Source organism: Perognathus longimembris, chromosome 23 (assembly GCF_023159225.1).
Source record: "Perognathus longimembris pacificus isolate PPM17 chromosome 23, ASM2315922v1, whole genome shotgun sequence".
Classification (NCBI taxonomy): domain Eukaryota; kingdom Metazoa; phylum Chordata; class Mammalia; order Rodentia; family Heteromyidae; genus Perognathus; species Perognathus longimembris.
In genome coordinates, this window is record NC_063183.1 from 8,548,717 (window position 1) to 8,569,426 (window position 20,710).

General features: G+C 55.5%; 1 protein-coding gene across 1 annotated transcript in view; it reads right to left on the reverse strand.

The window, feature by feature from the left end:
* Positions 1–20,710, reverse strand: part of Xylt1 (xylosyltransferase 1) — a 155,269-nt gene that overhangs the window by 21,929 nt on the left and 112,630 nt on the right. The window contains exons 4-6 of the mRNA XM_048331876.1: positions 17,602–17,774; positions 15,720–15,922; positions 934–1,014 (exon numbers count right to left, since the gene is read on the reverse strand). Of these exons, the coding sequence (XP_048187833.1) occupies positions 934–1,014; positions 15,720–15,922; positions 17,602–17,774 (457 nt within the window). The remainder of the gene's footprint in view (positions 1–933; positions 1,015–15,719; positions 15,923–17,601; positions 17,775–20,710) is intronic.

A 20,710-nucleotide genomic window follows, 5' to 3' on the forward strand; every position in this document is an offset into this window, starting at 1 on the left:
TGCTCAAGCTCACGGACTGAGCGAGCTCTTTTCCCAGGATGCAACTTGTCTGCGCCAATCGCACTCCAGGCTGCCCAGAGGGGAAGATGAGTGCTCGTTCCCTATCTAGCGGAGGGCAAGATGGATACTGGGGTCATTCCTTGCATTTCTCCCCCACCCCGGCCCCCTGCGTGGAATCATGCCCACCTTCTCCCAGTCGTTGGTTTTGAGGCAGAAAGACCTAGGGTAAGCATTTAGCCAACCAGCTGTGCAATGTTCGCGAATGGTGGTTCGAGTCCTGAAGCCACCCTTCCTTTCCTGAGAGTGAGGTGAGCAAGGCCGGTTTCTGCTCTGAATGATGGGGGGGGGTCCCTTTGGGAAGAAGGTGGGGGGTGGCACAGGGACGGGCACATGGGGCTGCTACTTTTCATATGCAGCACCTGAATTACAACAGAATGAACCAGTAGAGGGCCAGAGGCAGTCTGGGCCACCAGGGTGGGTGAGCACTTCCAGACACTGTCTGCAAGGGGTGATGGAGACAACACCACCGCTGCCCATCCCTGAGGCTTCCCTCCGTGGCCCCCCCACCGTGGCCCCAGCTTAGAGCACAGGGTGCCTCTGACACCTTGGGGGTGGGGCGTGGGGCATCAGGATGATTTTGTGCCAGCAGAAGACTCTTTTTCCACTAAGAAGTAAACTCCATGAGAAGCCTGAACTGGCTGCTGGTCACCGAAAGAACAAGGCTCCACCCACGGCGGGCCCTTGGTGAGTGTTGACTGACTAAACGATCCAGGGATATTACTTAGATGGCAGGCCTCCGTCTTCCCACCAACGAGAAAGAGGATGTAACCCTGGTGATTCACCTCTGAGCTCATCCGACTAGCCCAGAAGGAAGCCTCCCTTCCCACCCACCCACCCCATCCCCACCCAGGCGGGAAGGGGGCTCTGTGTTACCTTGCGTTGTCCCGGCCGTGTGACTTCAGGAAATTCATATCTCGGTACCGGGAGAGAAATGCCACCAGCTGGTCATTCGTCCTGTGGGAACAAACCCGAAGAAAGGTCAGCAGAGCCCTGCAGGGCCCCGGAGATGTGGCACCGCAGCTCGGTCTTTCTGTTTCCTTGGTCTCTCCTGATCTCCCCACATGGCCTGCTAAGGGTCCCCACTGCGGGCCCCACTTCACTCTGTTAAGATGCACTGTTTGCCTCCTCCTCCCTTAACCTGCCCTGAATCAGGAATTCTCGGGGGACAAGCGGGCGTCTTAACGTATTCCATTCTCATGCCCTGCCTCTGTTGACAAGCAGTCACTCCTCAGGGTGCAGCCCACTGCCAAATACGGAGCAACCTCAGTGCCTTTGGACATGCCGGGCCAGGGAAAGGCTGTCCTGTATCTTCCCATCGCTGAGCCTGCCCTTGCCATCCAGGTCTCCTTTCCAATGTTACCTTCTTGGGTGTGTGTGTGTGGGGGGGCTTTCCTAAGGGCTCCACCTCCAGGAGCACCTGCCCGCCCCTCTCCCACCTTCTGTCACCCCACCCCACTTACTTCACCATTTTATCATGTCTGAAGTCCCTGAACTTGCTTATACTACCACGTAGTAGCAGCCCTGAGCATGAGACCCTGTGGGGTTCACTCATCCCAGGAGCCCAGAAAGAGCAGCATTCAGGTTTGCAGAGCAAATGTGTGTGTGAATGAATGAACGAGTGAGCAAACACACACGCGTGAACTGAACTCGTGCATGGCATTCTGAGCAGTGACCCCCGGGGCTCCGGAGCACGTGCTCTTGTCAAGGCACTGGATAAAAGAGTGATGCTGCTCCAGTGTGTTGTTACCCCAAATTTATCATCCCCGATTTTGGCGATCGCCACACGGTCACTGCTAATCAGTGGGCGCATACGGTGGGTGGTGACCGTATTTTAAAAGCACGTCCCCCGGGCCTCTGTCTGCCAGCGACGCGGTGGCCTTTTCTCTTTGCTGAATAAACCCACACAGGTGAAGGGAGTGGGCAGGACGGAGCCTTCCTGGCTGCTGCTGGGCTGAGTCCCCCGGCTTCTCATTGCAGGTAGAGGTTACGGGCAGGTGGAAGTAGGGGCCGGCGGGGCCTGGCAGGGAATGGAGGCCAAGGCAGCCTCCATTGAATTTGTTAACAGTGGAAGCATGCCCAGCGCATAGCGGGTCTGTTGTGATGGCTACTGAGTGGATAATGGGGTGAAGGGTGCGTGTGTGTGTGTGTGTGTGTGTGTGTGTGTGTGTGTGTTTGTATTGGTCCTAGGGCTTGAATTCAGGGCCTGGGTGCTATCCCTGAGCTTGTTCACTCAAGACTGGTGCTCTACCACTTGAGCCACAGCTCCACTTCTGGCATTTTGTTGGTTCATTGGAGATAAGAGTCTCACACTCTCCTGCCCAAGCTGGCTTCCAACCACGACCCTGAGATCTCAGCTTCCTCAGTACTAGTTGACAGGTGTGAGCTGCCAGCACCTGGCATGGGGTGCATTTTAAGGGCACACAGTAGGTGCACAATTTGTGCGAGTTCGTGTCCTCCTGTGACCCCCACTCTGCCCTGAGCCGCCCACCCTCACCTTGGCGGTGGTCTCGCCATGCTCAGCCCTTGTTCTCCCTTGAGGACTTCCTGGTTCCAGAAGTGGGGCGCAGAGCAGTCAAGGGGTACTGCCCTGCCGATGAGCACGGCCTGCATCTCAGCTCGCCACAGAAATACAGCTCTCGGAGCTCGGAGCTCTCGGAGCCTGTGCGTCCGACTGGAGACAAACCCATGGGTTTACCCGGCCCCGGCCCACCTGGCCGCCTGGGTGCTCCGTGGGAGGGGTTGGGGGCTGCGTCCCTTCCCCAGTGCAGAGAGGCTGCTCCATCTCTGGGTCCCCCTGGCCCCTCTCCTGGCTGGCAGTTCATTATTGTCGTCCGGATGAATACAGGACAAGTTAGCCACTGAATGGGCTCCGGGCGGCAGGGATAATACACAAAGGCCCCCAGGGCCCGGGTGGGCGGCCTCGGGGGGCTCCCGGGCCCCCTCCACGCCGCTGCGGGGGCCCCCAGGGTCAGCCACCACAGAGACTCTGCTCCGCAACCCCGGACATCGTCTTTCAGGGCTGGGAGCGGGGACCATTTTCACATTAACCGCTTGGCCGGGCCCTTATCCGACGGGGATGAATAGGCATTTAGCGAATTTACTTAGCAATGATTCCACATGAAATCGTTTCAAAAGATGACATCTTGAGGTGGGGGGAGAAAGGGCGGGGAGGGAGTGGGGGGGTGGGAGCTTGTGGATAAAGCCCCTTTTCACAGCACGGTGCTGTGTGCTGGCCCAGGGCTCTTGCTGGATTGGCTGGGCGGGTGGGATAAGGGGCCCCTACCTTCCCTGCTTCCTGGGAGCTCTGGGGGTGGGAAAGGGGCCCCCCTCGCTCCCCCTGTGTGTAAAGTGCCTGCTCTGAATGCTAACGGCCCGTCTCCCAGAGGAGATGGAATTCCTCTTGGGGTGGCTAGAGGGCTGGCTGTCAATAATTGCCCACGCAGTATTCAGTTCTGTCCAGAGATCGCACGGCTTGCAATCTGTTGACATCTTTTCCCCATTCTGGCCTTGCTTATTTCTGCTTGCACACACACACACACACACGCACACACACACACACACACACACTCACTTCTCACTCTGGTGGAGCCTTTTGCCAAGTGTCTCCCGTCTCTCTTCTCTGTCAATTCACCCATTTCCCTCTTCCTTCTGTGTCCATGATTACACATCCGTGTTTTGATTGGGACCACACCCTCTGTCTCTCATTAGTAACTGGAGCCATGCAGAAACCTTCCTGAAATAAAGTAGTACTGCACGAACGCAAAAACGAGGGCGGCTGGTTAACGTATGGGGGACTCAGGGTTAAAAGTGTCTAAATAAATGAGCAATGAACACAGCTCTGGAAGCGGAGGCCTCTGCTTGCTAGGAGATTCTGGCTGGGCTTTCCCGTGTTTGTCATCTGCATAGATGCTACGAGACCCCCATTCCCTTCGTGTGTGACAAACGGAGGGGCAGAGACGCAAAGCCAGCCCCAAGAGGACATGCCGCCGCCGCCACCACCAACCGGGGCTCAGGACCCAGCTCCTTGTGTCCTAGGCCCGGGCCCTGTGTGATTCCCCCACGGGGCAGAGAGCGAGGGAGGCGAGGAGTGGACGCCTTCCATCCTGGGGGAGACGGCAGGTGCACTGACGCGTCCCTACTCACAGCCTGGTCCGCAACCCAGCAGCCTCACCCCAAACCGACTGGGCTAAATTCAGGTGATGCCTGGGCCTTTGCCATCTCAGAAGCCGGGTGATACAGCCAGGGCAAGTCCAGTACATATTCTCTTCTTTCCATTCTCCTCTGCTCCCCCGGGCTCCACTGAAGATCCTTGACGTAGAGCGAGTTTCTCTCATCTCCACGTCACTGCCACCTTGGCTACCGGAAGCTTACTGTGGTGTGAGTGGGGAGAGTGATCGATGTAAGGAGCCCAGACCCGTGGAATGTTCCGTACAGAGAAGGGGCACCCTCACTCTCCTGCATGAATAGAATACACAAGACTGTTCCCGGCATGAAAATACACGGGAAGAGGGGAGCCACCCTCAGCACCCAAGAACCGGGTATGAGGAAATGGCCATGCAAGGCCTGCCTGTGGGCAGAATCCAGGGAGGAGCGGATGGGGCCTGCTCAGCCTTCCCACAGAGCCGGCTGCACTTCTCAGGCCTTCCTGCTAAGATCCAGAACTTTCTACAATGCAAGACCTGGGCAGAACACTTCAGAAGCTCCCAAAGCCAATGGCGAGGCTGACAAGCTAAAACCAAAGTGATGCCCAGGGTGTTTGAGGAAATGGAGCCTCAGACCCAGCCAGGGCTGAGCCGACCCCGGCAGGCGCTGGAGTTAGCTGGCCTGCTCCCAGTGGATGAGCCACTGTGGGGTAGAGATGCTCACAGAGGCTGGGAGATGGGGGGGGGCGGTCAACAAGGCAGTGAGAGGTGGAGGATGGCTGCGGGGGGTGGGGACCTCGTCTAGTCTGAGCTGAGGGTAGCTTGCGGCAGGACACCCCCATGTCTTCCTCCAGGGTCCCTGGACCCTGTCTTCCTCCCGCTGTCCCTGAACAGCACGTTATCAGATCCACCACATCTGAGACTCCCTCCTCATTCCAGTTCTCCAGTTGTGGCAGAGCCACATGAATTCCACCAAGTGCACCATTTTGGGTGGGTGGATGAGGAAAATGGGGGACATTCCCGTGGTGGTGCGGCCATCACCCCCTCCATCTCCAGAATGTCTCTCCGTCTAGCCAGACAAGCTCTCCACCCCCACCCAGCAGTAACCCTCCATCTATCTCCCTCAGCCCCTGACAGCCACCTACCACCCCATTTTGCCCTGGGGGCTCCACAGAAGGGCAACTGTAGAGAATTTTCTTTATCTGTGACTGGCTTCCTTCACTTAGAGAAGCGTCCTCAAGCTTTGTCCACGTTGGGAATGCAGGCAGGAATCCCTCTTCTTTTCAAGGCTGATTAATACTCCAACTTCATCTACCACGTTCATCTTTTTGTCCTGTCCTGCAACCACGACTCTTCTGTACAACTTCTGAAACCGACTAAGCCATCAAGGTCTACAGGGCGACCATGGGATGCAGACTTTCGGGTTTAAGACTGGATGGTCCTTCGCCAACCCAGGTAAGTTGTGGAACAGAACACGCCTCCTTCATGAACAGCCCAAGTGTACAGCAAGCCATGGGCAGCAGCAGCGGCTGGGGAGGGGAAGGAGGGGGGGCGCCCCACCCACATAAAGTTCTCACTATGCAAGCTCAGGCTGCAGTAAGGCAAAGCACCAAACACCAACGGTGGCAAACAGGACATTGAGGGCCGACTACATGAGCCAGGCATGGTTCTAGTCACCCTGAATCAGGACAACTCCACAGGGTGCCACACTGGTCTGCCAAGCAGCTGTTTATGACATGAATAGGAACACGGAGACATAGGCTTACTTTGGTTTTTGCCAGGACCGAGGTTTGAACTCAGGGCCTCAATCTTAGCTTGGCTAGCCCCTGTCACTCAGGCTACTCCTCCAGCCTTGCTTTTTGGTAGTTAGTTGGCGATAAGAGCTCCTCAGATCCTGGCATCCTGAGTGGCCAGGATGACAGGTGTGAGTGACACAGCTTCTTCGTGGGACACAGGACGCAGGCCACTGCTACGCCTGATCTGCCCACCTGCCCCCAGAGCGCTGGGGGTGGGCATAGCAGTGGGGGGGGGACTTCCTCCCTCTCAGACTCCACTGCACGCCTGACCTTCCGTAGCTGTCTTTGCACACCCAGGCGTGTCAATTCTTCCAAAAGGCGCGTGAAAGCACACTGTACTTCTCACAGCAGGGACTGCGAGAGAGGTGTAGCATTAGGCACAAGGAGCCATCTTTGATGTGCAGAGAGAAGAGGAGGCTGCAAAGCTGACCGAGAGGTGTCCGAGATCTCCTGGTCATCCGACAAGCTGGCCCAAGGGCTTCCTCTGCCTGCCCCAGAGTTCTATCAGCCAGTGAGGCACACAGGGGAGGAGCAGGGATCTCCTGTCGAGTGTGTGTGTATGGGGGGGGGGGTGGGCTGGGGCGGGGCCAGCTCTGTCCTCGGGCCTGGGGCAGCTGCTCCAGCTGGCGCCCATCTGTCCGTTCACAGCTCAGGATTTTCCATCTGGACCGGCAGGGCTCCTCGGGTTAGGGGAAGAGCAGCCATTGGGCTTCACTGCCTCCCCTTCCTCCGGGGGCCGGGAGCTGACGTGCAGTGGGAGCGCCGTGCGTGAGCGTGGGTGCGGCGGACAAGCACGGAGGCGGAGCGTCACGCCGCGAGCTCAGCCCGGGCTGCACAGGTGCGTTCAGAAACTGCTATGTTAAGTGCCCGGAAGAGAGAGAGACAGACAGACAGACAGACAGAACACGCTACAGCTGTGGAAGTACCCATCCTCGTTTCCTCGTTGTAAAATGACTCCATTCATTATTTTAAGTAAAGGAAGGAGGAGGGCTTGAGGGAGGGGGGAGCGGCAGGCGCCCCTCTCTTCTGCCCTGCTCTCCCCTCTAGGTCTTTGCCGGTGAACTGGGAGATGGGGAACCTCAGGGTGCAGAAATGGGGTGCAGGAAGGCGTGAGAATGAAGCTTAATCACGGCAGCGGGAACGGGGTGGCCCGGGCTGCTCGCCCCGCGGTGCAAGCAGCGCTGACGGTGAGCACCGCATGGCGGATTCCCACTGATGGCTAGCAGAATACAGGGCATGTGTGTGTGTGGCGGGGGGCGGGGGGGGCGGGCTGGAGATGTCGAGGATCTGGGGACAAGAGTGAAGAAAGGTCAAGCCCAAGGATCTGGAAGTCAGGCAAGTCCTAGGTTCGAGTCAAAACCTGCGGGCTTGGTGCTGGGTTTTTTGTTTGCTCCACAGCAAGGGTCTCCCTCCCTCTGGACCTCCTTCCGTGGCTCCCGTGGGTGGCAGGGCAATGCCCTCTCTCTTCTGCCGGACCCACAGGCCCTGCGTGGACTCACCCCACCGACTCCATCTTTGGAACAACTTTAAGTTCTCTGAGAGTTCTGGGCTCACGCGGGTCGTCGCTTGGCGGGCACTGTGAGTCCCCGCTCCTCTGACGGGAGCGGCCTTGGGGCACATGGGGAAAGGCGGCGGATAGGTTGGTGGCAGCCGCAGGCTCCCGAGGCACACGGGCAGTGGGAGAGACAGAAAGTGTTAGGCCCTCGCAATACATGGCCAGAGCCCGCGACGCGGAGACAGGGGAGACGGGCAGGTCTTTGCAAAGCCTGCGGGGGCCTGGGGACAGCCATCCCTTCACGCGGGCAAGGGGCTGCTATGCCTTACTAAAAACCCCATTGTCCATCAAGGGAGACTCTGAACACGTCATCCCTCCCCAGGACAGACCCCCGGAACGGAGAGGCCGCGGGCAAGAATCAGCACACCCAGGCCAGGCTGGAAGTCATAAATGAAGCACTAAACGTTGCAAGCAGCATGGTGGGGCATGCCTGTAATCCCGGCACTTGGGGCCGGGGTGGGGTGGGGTGGGGTGGGCTAAGGTAGGAGCAACAGGAGTCATAGGCCAGTCTGGGTTACAGAGCGAGTCTGAGGCCCCCTTGGACTTCATAGTGAGACTGTGCCACACACCGCCCCCCATATCAATCTACAGCGTGCATAGGTGCACATGGGTGTGCACGGTCTACTTGATCGCGTTTCAAGTCTCTGAGATCTGATTGTAATCGCATGCCAGGAGACATGTAAATGGGTGAAACACGTGGCCAGCCAAACTCTGAGCTACGGGAGACAACTGATCACAGCCTGTTATCTGATTTGGTCTTTGAGGGGGACTAGGAGGAGGTCCACTTTGGAGGCCATTAAAAGATTGAATTGTAGAAGTGATCGTGGGAGGAAAGCCAGGATATGGCTGCCGTGAACATCTGAGCTTGCAGAGGAGCTGGTTGTGGACGTGGGGCTCCGAAGGCCAGGCAATGGGGCACCGCAAAGATCTGCAGGGTGGGCAGCGGGGCCCGCGGGAGGCTAGGAGGTCAGCAGGGACTGCTGGATGAGTGGGGCAGGGTTTCCTAGGGATCTGGGCGGGTGTGCAGTGAGGAAAGGTGGGCTGGGGTGGGCTGGGTGTCAGCCTGGGGTGGGGCCTGAGCTCAAAGGGCAGATGACCATGGCCAGATTGCCCAGATGGGGTCCCCTCGCCTGTGTGGGCAGCCTGCCCAGTCCACACTCCTGTCCGCACAGGAGGCGGTCAGAACGTGCAACCAGGCAGATGCACATGCACCCCAGCAGAGAATGAACACCCACACCGCCTTGGCCGACCACCGGCACACACACTGCCAGCACATACTGCCGGCACACTCAGACTCCGGGCCCCACACACAGATATCCCAGAGGACTGGTGAGACCGTGCCAGAATGTTCTCCACTGACACGTTTCCAAGTCTGCTGCTCTTGATCTCAGAAGCTGAGGAGACGTTTAACTTACATACACATATATAATATATATTACACAGGTAAGTAAATGAGAGGGAGAGAAAGAGAGAGAAAGAGAGAGAGAGAGAGCCTGGTTTCTAATAGAATCTCAAGAAGCATCTCTTTAATAAATGCGTGAATAAACAAAGTACTCTTTTGGCCAAAGCAGAATCAAGACTCAAGACAGCACCATCATATTCTTTCTGTCCCGGACACTGAATCTCTGTGGTGCTCAAATAGAAAGCCCTGGACAATAGAGTGGGAATGTGTTCAAGCAAGACGGAGTGCCTCAACTCTTGCCTTTCATTTGGAGTTTTTAACAATGATTTTGGTGAATTTCCCTTCCAGAATTCAGCCTTCTTGAAACCCACATCCTTATCTGCGAGGGTCAGGGCGGTGTCTTAAACCCACGTGACCACCCCTGTGTTCCCAAGTTCTCTCCACCAAGTCTTCAGAGAACTGGGAGGACTCGGCCTCCCTCTGCTTGGCCGGTGGATGGGTGGGGCTGCTCTTGGCCTCCAGGAAGCCCGAGAGCCGTGCCGCCTAAAATAGAGCTCTGAAGACCAGAGCAGCTGGCGAGAAGAAAGCAAAGTGCATTTCTGCAAAAGCCAGCCTGTGCTCTGTCAGCTTGAAAAATAACAGGGCTGGGGATATGTTGATTTTGTTACTAGATGCAAACAACACTGTTAACAGCATAATTACGGGCGTGCTTTTTCCAGTCCTCTTGTGGGGCCACGGCCTGAGCAGGTGACCCTTCCCGACTGCCCATTATCTGGGTGGAGCTTTCGGTGGATGCTTTCATCTCAGGGGCCTTGAGGTCTTAGGAAAAGACACATCTGGAGACAATAGTGGTTGGCGGCTGAGAGGGTAGAGATGCTCACCAGACACCAAATGCAACTTCCCGGGAGGCACCAAGGCTAAGGGTCTTCTCATCTTGCCTTTACTTTATTTACTTTGTTATTTATTTCTGTCATGGGTGTGAGATTCCCTCCCCTTCACTTTGCCCCCTGGCTTCACCCAGCACCCGTATTTTTCAGCCTTTCACCTTGCGTCACAAACACACTTGTGTGTGAATTTATTTTCTCTGAGCACAGGGTGGAGCCCTGAGTTTCTGAGAATCGCTCAGAATCATGATGGTCTCACCTGGGTGTGATGGAGGATGGAGAGAGAGATATGCAGGGAAGAGATGTTGGGGTACAGTTAGGATGTGCAGGGCCTGGGTGGAGCTGTGAGGCAAAGATAGAGCATGCACAGGCTTCTGCCGGTGAGGAGGGTCCTATCCAGAGAAATTGAGACTCTGGTGGGGACACAGCTCCAAAAGCTATTGTGTCTACCAACAGGTATACCAGTTGTCTGAACTTTCCAAGGGTGCTTAGGCCCTTTGAGGAGTTTACATCTTCAGAAAGAGCAAGAGACATCACACACCCACTAGGATGGTGATGACAAATGAAGTATCAGTGAGGACACGGAGGAATCTGAACTCTTGCCAACTGCTGGGGGGGGGGGGTGTAAAATGGTGCGACCGCTGTGAAAAACTGAACAGGGGTTCCTCCAGACAAACAAAAACTGAAATAGAATTAGCATACAGAAATTCTACTTTGGGGCATTTATCTCAAGGACTACAGGCAGGGTCTTGAAGAGATCTCTGCACAGCTTTATTCTTGACAGTGTTACGCATAACGCCCAAAAGGTAGTAGCCACCAGTCCACTGATGGATGAATACACAAAATGTGGTCCTTATGCTTTAAGAAGGAATTGCATTCTAATACATGCTACCCCACGGGTGACCCTTGAGGACTCTCTGCTGAGTACACGAAGAGAAGTACGAGATGACTTTGCTCATGTAAATCATGTAAAAGAACCCAGTTCACAGAGACAGAATGATGGCGGCCATCAGGAATGGAAGGAGGAAGGGGGGTGGTGGTGAGGTAGTCAGTGAAAAACTTCAGTGTTGCAAGGTGAAAAGACTTCTGGAGTGGGGGACGCGACACCTGCACACAAGTGTGAAAATACTCAATACCACGACAGTGCACACCTAAAAATGGTGGTGATGGGGGCTGGGAATGTGGCCCCTAGTGGTAGAGTGCTCACCTCAAGTGCATGAAGCCCTGGGTTTGATTCCTCAGCACCACGTAAACAGAAAAAGCCAGAAGTGGCACTGTGGCTCAAGAGGTAGAGCGCTAGCCTTGAGCAAAAAGAAGCCAGGGACAGTGCTCAGTTCTTGAGACCCCAGCCCCAGGACTGGCAGAAAAAAAATGGTGATGATGGTATACAGTTTGTGCCACAGGAGTTTGACCATAATTAAAAATCAAGGGCAGGAAATAGACAAGGTCTCTCAAATATTCTCTGGCACATTCGTTTGCCTCATTTCCCTTTCTAATCCTCAGGATGTCTTATGATGAGTGCTCTTCTCCTATAGCTCTTGCTGCAGGCCACCAGGTGGCTGTGCTCCCTGCTTTGTCTTAGCTGAAACGCTCTGTGGATCTCCGAAAAGGCGGTCTGTCCAGGTGTGAGGTTCCTGGTCCCCAAACAGAAGGTGCTGCCTGGCTCCATGTGACTGGAGAACTAAGTGGCTGCTTGGATTCTGGGAGCTCATTACTGCTGCCAGTGTATCTGTGCTGCCAGGAGGTTTGGAGGACCATGGTCCTGTGAGCTCGGCTCTGGGCTGGGCAGAGGCCGCTGGGCCTGCACTACCTCCATGAATGGCTTCCCCTAAATTCTCCTGCTCACGGACCAAGCCACACCCCTAAGGTGATGGACAATGCGGTGGTACTGGGCCCGCCTACCTGCTCTGCTCCCTGCGGGCTCCTTGCTGTTTGCCTTCTAGCTCTTCAGACCTGCTGGGGACCATCCCTGAATCTCCTTCCTGAGACCCTCCGGCACAACTGCTAGGAACTCTGCCATGAGATGCTATGGTCTGCATCTCAGGGCCCCTGCTGCATCCTGGTGGTAACTCACAATCCTCCCCATCCCCACCTCAATCAAGGCTGTGAGATTCACAGACCCCCTCATCTTTTCCTCAGGAATGATGTGGCCATTTTTATTAGTTGTTGGGGATTCATCTTGGCCTTAAGGGGGGAAGGGCGAGGAGAGCGCTCCCGAGACGCCGCCCTTCCCCCAGCCCTGGGGCAGTGTGGAAATGAGCCACACCTATCTCCTTCTGGGTCCGGAACCAGAAGGGATGGCTTTGAGACCATCCCCCACCTTGTGCCAGCGAGCATGTGTGCTCCCTTCTCGGGCTTTGCCCAGAGGGCGGTACTATGGGAAGTGATGTTAGCCCATGAGGGAGGTCCTTGGGAGCTGCTCTTGGATGGACAAGCTCGCCGGCCTATCGCCAGCTCATGCTCAATCCTTGTCGTCACTACTATATTAATGTGAGCCCCTCCCGATTAAATTGGATTGCTCTCCGAAGTGTCTCCGAGATCCGTCTGCACCTGGCTTCCTTGGTGGGTAAGGAGGGAGGAAAAGGGGATCTCGTTCGGCTGCGTGCACTTTAGGCTTGCCCGTGTCCCTTCGCTCCACCTTGGCCGCTCACGGGTCAGGCGCCCAGGGGAGAGGGTGAAAAGGGGAGCACTGATAAAGGAGTAAGCTTAGCATCCCCGCACCAGGGGAGGTAAATCTAGCCCGGCAATTAGTGTCTCCCTATGCCCTCCTTTTTGAGCTTGTATCATATAATGCAGCCCCAGGCTGGCCTCTAACTTGTGATCTTCCTGCCTTGGCCGGGATTACAGGCATGCACCTGTGCTTAACTATTCCTCTTCTTATTAATCACCACAGTCATCATACACAGTCCTTACCATGTGTTCATCAACCCCTGCTAGACAACTTATGAAAAACTCCAAGCACCCACACGAAGCATTGCTATTACCTCCTTTTTTTTTTTTAAACAGATGAGGAACCTGAGGCACAAGGGGATGAAGTAATTTGCTCAAGTTCACGTTCACACAACTCATGAACAAAAGAGCTGGGTCTGAGCCCCAGGGGGTTGAACCTTAAGTACTGTGATCTGTTTTTCCCTGTTGCTGGAGAGCTGGTGGCTAGAGCAGGTGGACCCGGAGCTGCTCCACAGGAAATACAGGCTGAGCGACGATGCTCTCCATGCGAGAGAACCATCTCCATTCACATGTTCCCGTTCCAGCTAGCCCGAGTACTCTCCTCCCCAAGCAGCTCCAAGCCCGAGAGCTTGGATGGCAGAAGATCCATGGTAAGCTGACCTCTCCAGCTCTGTGTTCCCACCTGGCCCTGCTGGTACCCCAAGGCAGCTATGGCAACTTCCATGTCTCCATGGGCCCTCCCATTGGGCCAGCCTTTGTGAACATGGGACCCCGAGAGGGGGAAGGATCACAGCCTGGGCTCCTGCTCATGCTCCCTGCCCTGTGTGCGTGCCGACCCCACGCACAGAGCATGGGCCCAGGCTGGGCACGGTGAGGGGCAAGCACCCCCATCCAACGCCCTTGGCATCCTCCTTCCCACCTAGCCCTGGCTGTCGGTCGCGCACCATGTTCCACTCCAGGGGCTGGGTTCCACTCGCCTCTCCCTGCAGCTCATTTTAGGGAGGAAAAACAACGGAGAGGTACAAAATGGAGAAAATTTAACGCCGATTCACCTGGCCAGAGAGGCCTAGGCAGAGCCTAATCCAGGCCGTCTGTGACCTAGGTGTAAACTGGGCTGGTGAGCAGGAAGACAGCGAGTCTTCAGACCCAAAGGTGGGGGGAATCTGTCCCTGGTTAGGGCGGGGCCCCCTGGGAGATGCAGTGGGCATCGTGGAGTCTCCTAAGTTTCGAGAGCACGGTTGAAAGTGTGTCCTTGGGGCTCCTGCCTCCCCGGGGAGGAAGCTCCTGAGTTTGCTCAATTTCTTGGGATGGGAAAGTTGTGGTTTTTTGGAAGCTACAGATGGAGTGGCAGATGGGGAATGAAAACCTATCAGAGTTGCCCGGGATGGAACCATTCATCTGCAAAATTCATATGCTTCTGTGTGGGACCCCTTTGTAGCAGCCACAGCAAGAGGAGCCGCCGGTGCCTGATGCATGAAGCGCCTCCGGCCGGGAGGCTGGCAGAGCAGAGTGGGCAGCAGAACTGTGTGTGTGTGTGTGTGTGTGTGTGCGTGCACGCGTGTGCGCGCCGCCATGATGTGAGAAAGGGAGAGGAAGAGCGAGCCAGACCAACAGAGATGCAGCATGACCTGCAGCCCAGACAGGATCAGAGCTGTGAAAAGGCCACTGGTCTTCCCGAGGACCGCAAAATGGGACCCGGGGAGAGACACAGGATGCAATCTGAGCGCAGCTGAGAGGAAATCGCTGGACATTGGACGTTTTCTAAGTGCCTGGCTCCGTTAGGTTTTGTTAGTAACCCTCCATATTCCAGGCACTGTATTTGCATGCCAGTGGGCTCACTGTGGGTTAGTGGGAGGGAGGGACTCAGATGTGAACTCCCCCACCCCCCCACCCCTCCCCATGGAGCTCTGGGAGGCAGAGCCGAGCGGGGGAGGGGGAGGTTCCCCAGGGGAGGGGACTTGCCCAGTTAAGGCCTACTGTCAGCGTTGCACATTGCCTCTAGGGGGCAGCAGCGGGCACGCAAGCGCCTGGCCTCCAGCTGTCCCCGGCTGAGTGACACTGTTTGACTCCGCCTCGCCCCACAGACTGACCTGACCCCTAAAGCCTCATGTTTGGGCTCGGGAAGAGTGGTAACCTGAACCCCCGGCAGCTCAGTTGCTGGGATGGGGAAGGGGCTGCCCCCAGTCTCTCTGCCCAGTACTGGTCTAAACCCACTTTTTGGGGTCCATTAAAAAAAATGTCTCAGATACACACTGTGCACTTTAGAAATGGTGGCTCTCTCGCTTGTAACCATACCTACTCAGGAGGCTGAGATCCGAGGACCACGGTTCAAAGCCAGCCCAGGCAGAAAAGTCCATGAGACTTTTACCTCCAGTAAACTACTCCACAAAAGCCAGAAGCAGCACTGTGGCTCAAGTGGTAGAGCGCTAGCCTTGAGCACAAAGAGACTCAGGGACAGTGCGCAGGCCTTGAGTTCAAGCCCCAGGACCAGCCAAAAAAGAAGAAAAGAAAAGAAAAAGAAAGAAATGGTGGCTCCCCGCTGTAGGTGACCTGGGTGGAGGGGACAGCTCTGGAGATGTGTGGTTGGCACAAGTGGGCAGAGGCTCCGGCCCACGTACCCCCAGCGTTCACGCTGCCTCCTGGTGCCCCACCTGGGCTGAGGCATGCAGCCCCCTCCTTCCATGCTGCCCCCTTTGCCCTTCCTCTATTCCCATCATGCTTGGAGCTTCCATCTCACCTGGAGTGACAGCGAATTTCCTGAATTGGCCCCGGTTTCCTCGAACCTTTCACCTCTGGTCACTCCACCCCTCACTCTGTTACAGCTGCCCTTGAGCCCTGTTGCTGCCTTTGCTTTTGCACACACGGGGCGGGGGGAAGGGGTACAAGCCCACCTCAGTCTCCAGCCATTGCCCGCCTCGCCTCTCCCCGTGTGGGCCCTCTGCACGCCATTTGTTGGTTTTTGTTTCCTGGGGTCTTCCCTACTTGAACTGAGTGGAGGGGGGAGACACCCTAAATACGGGTAGAGCGAGTGAAGGAATGAATGGAGGGGCGGGTCAGTGTCAGGACTACGAGGACAGCGTCCAGGCCTCCCTGCAGCATCTCAGGGAGGCCCGTGAGTGCCCATCACCTCGCTCCCATCACAGGAGGAACGAGGGGCAGCAGGCCCTCCGCCTGCCTGGGCTGACAGGGCCCCAGCCCTGGTGGCCTCACCTGATGGGGTAGTCGGCGGCGCTGAGGTTGATGAAGAAGTCCCAGGGCCAGTCGGGCATCTGCAGGAGGTCGCGCATGCTCTGCAGGTAGGTGGACAGGAGGCTGGCTCCGCCCCAGATGGTGGCCATCCTCCAGGGGGTGACCCGCACGTTGCTGTACTGCGCGGCAAACTGGAGCACTTGGCGGTGCAGGTAATTAGAGCGCTTTCCCCGGGAGAGAAAGGGTGACATTCAGCAGCCCAGAAAACCTCAGGTGCCTGACCTTCTGGCGGCCCCTCCCCTGCCTGAGGCTCTGGGTGAACAGTACTTGCTTGCCCGTCCGAGTCCCTGACCCTGGCCCTGGGGAAGAGGGGAGGGAGGAGGGGGCTCCATTCTTGCCCCACCATTCGAACTCAGGAAACTTTCCAATGCAGAGCAGAAATGTAGCTTTCCTCAGTCTCCAGGCTTAGGTCAATAAAGCCAGGAACTGTGTCATCTGAGGACAAAAGCTAAGAAAACCGCCGGGTGCCAATGGCTCATACCTGTCATCCTAGCTACTCAAGAGGCTGAGATCTGAGGATCACGGTTTAAAGCCAGCCAAGGGCAGGAAAGTCCATGAAACTCTGATCTTCCAATAAACTACTCAGAAAAAGCCAGAAGTGGTGCTGTGGCTCAAGTGTAGAGTGCTAGCCTTGAGCACAGAAAGGCTCGAGAACAGTGCCCAGGCCCCGAGTTCAAGGATCAGGACAGGCCAAAAAAAAAAGCTCTTACAGAAAATAAGAAGGCTGGGGTTATCTGCTAAGAATCTAAGGAGCACAGTTTCCTCATGTGGTCCTTCCTGCCCGCCTCCTCACCCTCACCCCCTCCCAGGGTCTAGAAGAAAAATCCTGGGCCTACTTTCCCTTCTCTGTGGTGCTGGCAATGAAATCCAGAGCCCGGGTGATCTAGACTACCTCTGAGTTGTACCCCTGACCCTTTTCAGGAGACAGAGCTTTGCTTATTGTAGTTCTAGACTGGCCTTGCGCTTTCGATCTTCCTCCTGTCTCTATCCCGAGTGCTGGGGTGACAGGTGTGGGCTCCCCTGCTCACCCCTCCACCCCCACCTTTGCAACCTCGCTTAAAGACATACTTGTGTCGGCTGTGGGCTTCTGTTAATAAGGTTTTACTGGCACCCAGTGACGCCCTTTGTTGACATTTTCTGTAGTTGGCTCTACACTACTACAAGGATAGTATTATTGAGTAGTGGTCGCTCCATGGTCCTACACTTAGTGACTTTAATAGAGAAACGGGGAGGGGGGATCTGGGGCCTGGGGAGGGCTGCTCTATCGAAGATTGAAGATTGTGAGGGGCAGGTGGGGAGCACCATATGGGGAGGAAGAGGGAAGAGAAAAAAAAGCGTTGTTGGATCTCACTGTCCGTGAGGTGACGGAAGCAACCACAGTGTGGTGAGTCCCCCACCCCTTCCAGAAAAAAGAAGTCACAAAAGCAGATTCTAGATGATCTCCCAGAAAGAAGTGGTGAACACAACACGGAAGGCAATGGAGATGCTAATTACCCGGAGCTGATTGGCTCACCGTGTATACGGATACCAAAACCGCATATGACACCCAGAAAGATGTCTAATTGCTGCGTGTCACATGAGAACGAGAAAGAAAAGAGGAAAGCGCTGTTTGTGGAGAAAGTTGAAAGTCACTGCTGGGGATTCTGAAGCCAGCATTGGAGTGTGTGTGCACACGCACCTAAACACACCCACCCCCACGCACACGCACACTCATTCATGCCTGCACGGCACCTCAGGGATATGCGCTCTTGGGCAGCCTTGCTGTGGCATCCTGGGGTGGTGGTGGGGGGAAAGAGGGGGAACAGAGGGGGACCGCGGAAGGCGGAGGGAGCCCCGCCCTCACCTTGTCCACGTGGATGTAGTAGAAGTGGTCCCGGTGGTAGATGGCCTTGAACATGCGCTGCAGCTGGCGGGAGGCGCGGCCGTGGATGACCAGGACGAAGGCGATTCTGACGGGGTTGGACGGCATGAACTCCACTGAGTCCTCGTCCCACTGGACGTTCCTGTTGGCCTTGCCTGGGAAAACATGAGAGAAGCCAAGACGGCGGAGGTGAGCGCGAGGCGCGGCCGCACTGTGAGGAGTGGCAACGTCTGCTGATGCTTTTATTATTACTACTCTTTTTTCTGGACTCTTTCTTTAAGAGGCCCAGAATTTATTATTATTTTTTTTTTGCGGGGGTGGGGGTGGGGGCTGAGACTTGGTTCAACTTAACTGATAAGCACATCGAAGCCAGGGTGCTGTCCAGGCACAAAGGGAGCCCCAGATGGCTGATGGATGGGGACACACAGACCAGCATTCACTGGCTGGTGCAGACAGGAAGTGGGGGGGCGGTGTCAAGGGAATTCCGAGTTAGGCCAGCTAAGCTACCACGAGGCTAAGCTAACACACTGGATCCATTCTTCTCTTCCTTAACAGCAGCCAGGGCGTTTGCTTGCTCGCAATTGCCTTCCATTGTGGAAGGAATGGGTACGGAGCGGATCTAAACTCTGCACACATTTTCAAATGTCCAGTCTGGTATTGTTAGTCACAGGCATAACTGGAGGTGGACATCTTGCAGTCTTATCAGCTGACACTTTTTGGGGCCCCTTCTCCCGGCCCAAGCTCACGGATGCAGGGGATTGGTTCCATCACCAACCCAGGGCCCGCCCCGCGGCCAATCACAGCACAGCATGTCCCTGGCCTTGGGACTGGGTGGGTGACCCCAGCAAGCTAACTCATTGATGTTGCTGAACTATTTATTAGATAAAAGAGTTTCCTCTCTGTTGAACATCACTTTGGAAGGTGATAAGGGACTCTGAGTTCATTCCAGGACAGAAGTTGCCAGAAGAAAACCGATCGGAGAACAGTGGCCCATGTCCTGACAATCGGCTTGAGCCCCGGGACCCGCCAGTGTCCAGCCCGGTGCATCCCAGGCCGCAGCTCCTCATACGTTACTGTTTTTGTAAAGCCAGATCCAATACCAGATCCCGCCCAGTAAATGGCTCCAGGAGTCGCCTCCCTTTGTCTCTGTCTCTCTCCTCCTTCCCTTTGGAAATAAATGCTCCAGAGGATGAGCTCCAAGAAGCCCGGCTTCCTAGCCAGGTGAGGTAGCAGGCTGACTCGCCAGACCTCTGCTGGTGACCTCCACCTGGGCTCCTCTGGGCTGGCCCAGCTGCCTCCCTCTTCGGTTCTGTGTTGATGGGACTGAGTGTTGTCAGGACAGTACCGCCCTGCATCCCCGGTGTCTAATGGGAACCTCAGCATGTCGACCTCTTTGCCTGGAGGCCAGGAGCACAGCAGTCTGTCAGTGGTCATCAGAAAGTGAAGAGCTGCCAGGCAGAGACGGCGCTTTCTAGAACAGGCAGCATTAACGTGGGTCGTGATGTCCGCCCAACTCACTGTGACTGCCTCCAGTCTCTGTGGCCTGAGTGAGGAGAAGATCCTCAGATCTCTGCCTAACTCGCCTACCTTCACACTCCCTGCCGTCTTGCTTTCCCTTCAACACGCTCCCTCTGCCTCAGGAGCTTTTCACAGGCTATTCCCACGAGAGGACCCTCTCCCCACATCTCACCAGGGCTGCTTTGAGCACTGGCCAGCTCTTGACAAGTCACTAGCTCGCGTGAGTCCTCCACACAAGACCACAAGGATGCCATTATCCCTGTTCTGCACTGAGAAACCATAACGTAGAGAGGACAAGGTTCAAGGTTACACAACTTCAACTAGTTAAGCTGAGATTCAAGCCAGGTCTTATTCCAAAGACAGTGTCCTTAGCCAGACACAGACCACATCATCACACTGAGACCACCCACACAGACCACATTATCACACTGAGACCACCCACACAGACCACATCAGCTTAGAAGGGAAAGGGGGTAACAATGGTGCTTGTTAATGAAGTATCTTACAAGTTAGTTATGGGTCATGCATTTCAGAATGGTCACAACCATCTCAGGATTTCTGTATTAGATGGGAGATGACTCTAGGTGGCCAACAGTGATGAATCTTTTCATCCATACATACAACCATCTATCCATTCATCCACCCATCTGTTCTTTTGTTCATCCACCCATCCCATCCATCCACCCATCTATTCTCCCATATACACATCCAGCCACCACTCCATCTATACATTCTCCCATATACCTATCCATCTATTCATCTACCCATCTTTCCATCTGTTTGCCTATATATTCATCCATCTCTCTACTCACCCACCCATCTACTCATCTATCCATTTATCCACCCACCCATCCACCCATCCATCCATCCATCCATCCATCCATCCATCCTCATATCCACACACCTCTCGATCCATTCATCTATCTATCTGTCTACCCATCTACCCACCTATCTATCCACTCACTTATCCATCTATCCATATCCAACTACCTATCCACTCAAGCACAGCAAACTACAAAATGCACATCCAACAAAATACCTAACAGCCGATCAAATCACACACCAATCCTAGATATGCCCTTCAGGCCTCTTGCCACAGGGCAGGACACAGCACTACCATCCTTGGAGCTTGGGGAGAGCCTCGTGTCCCCCCGGCTCACACGGTGGGTGGGGGTGGGAGAAGTCTGGTGTGAGGCCCTCTCCTGGCTGGCCTTTGAAGGGACTTGGACATTGATAATAAAGAAAGCCTGTGTATATTTGTGTGTGTGTGCACGCATATGTCTGAGTGTGCCCTCGTGCGCCAGTCCTGGGGCTCAAACTCAGGGCCTGGGTCCCTGAGCTTCTTTTGCTCAAGGCTAACGCTCTAACACTTGAGCCACAGCTCCACTTATGGTTTCTTTTGGTGGGCTCACAAACTTGTCTGCCCACACTGGCTTTGAACTGCGATCCTCAAGATCTCAGCCTCCTGTGTAGCGAGGATGACAGACGTGAGCCACTGGTGCCTGGTTCTGGAAAGCGATGTAGGGTCACAGGCAGACCCACAGCCAGGTGCTTTGCCTCTGGGGGAAGGGCT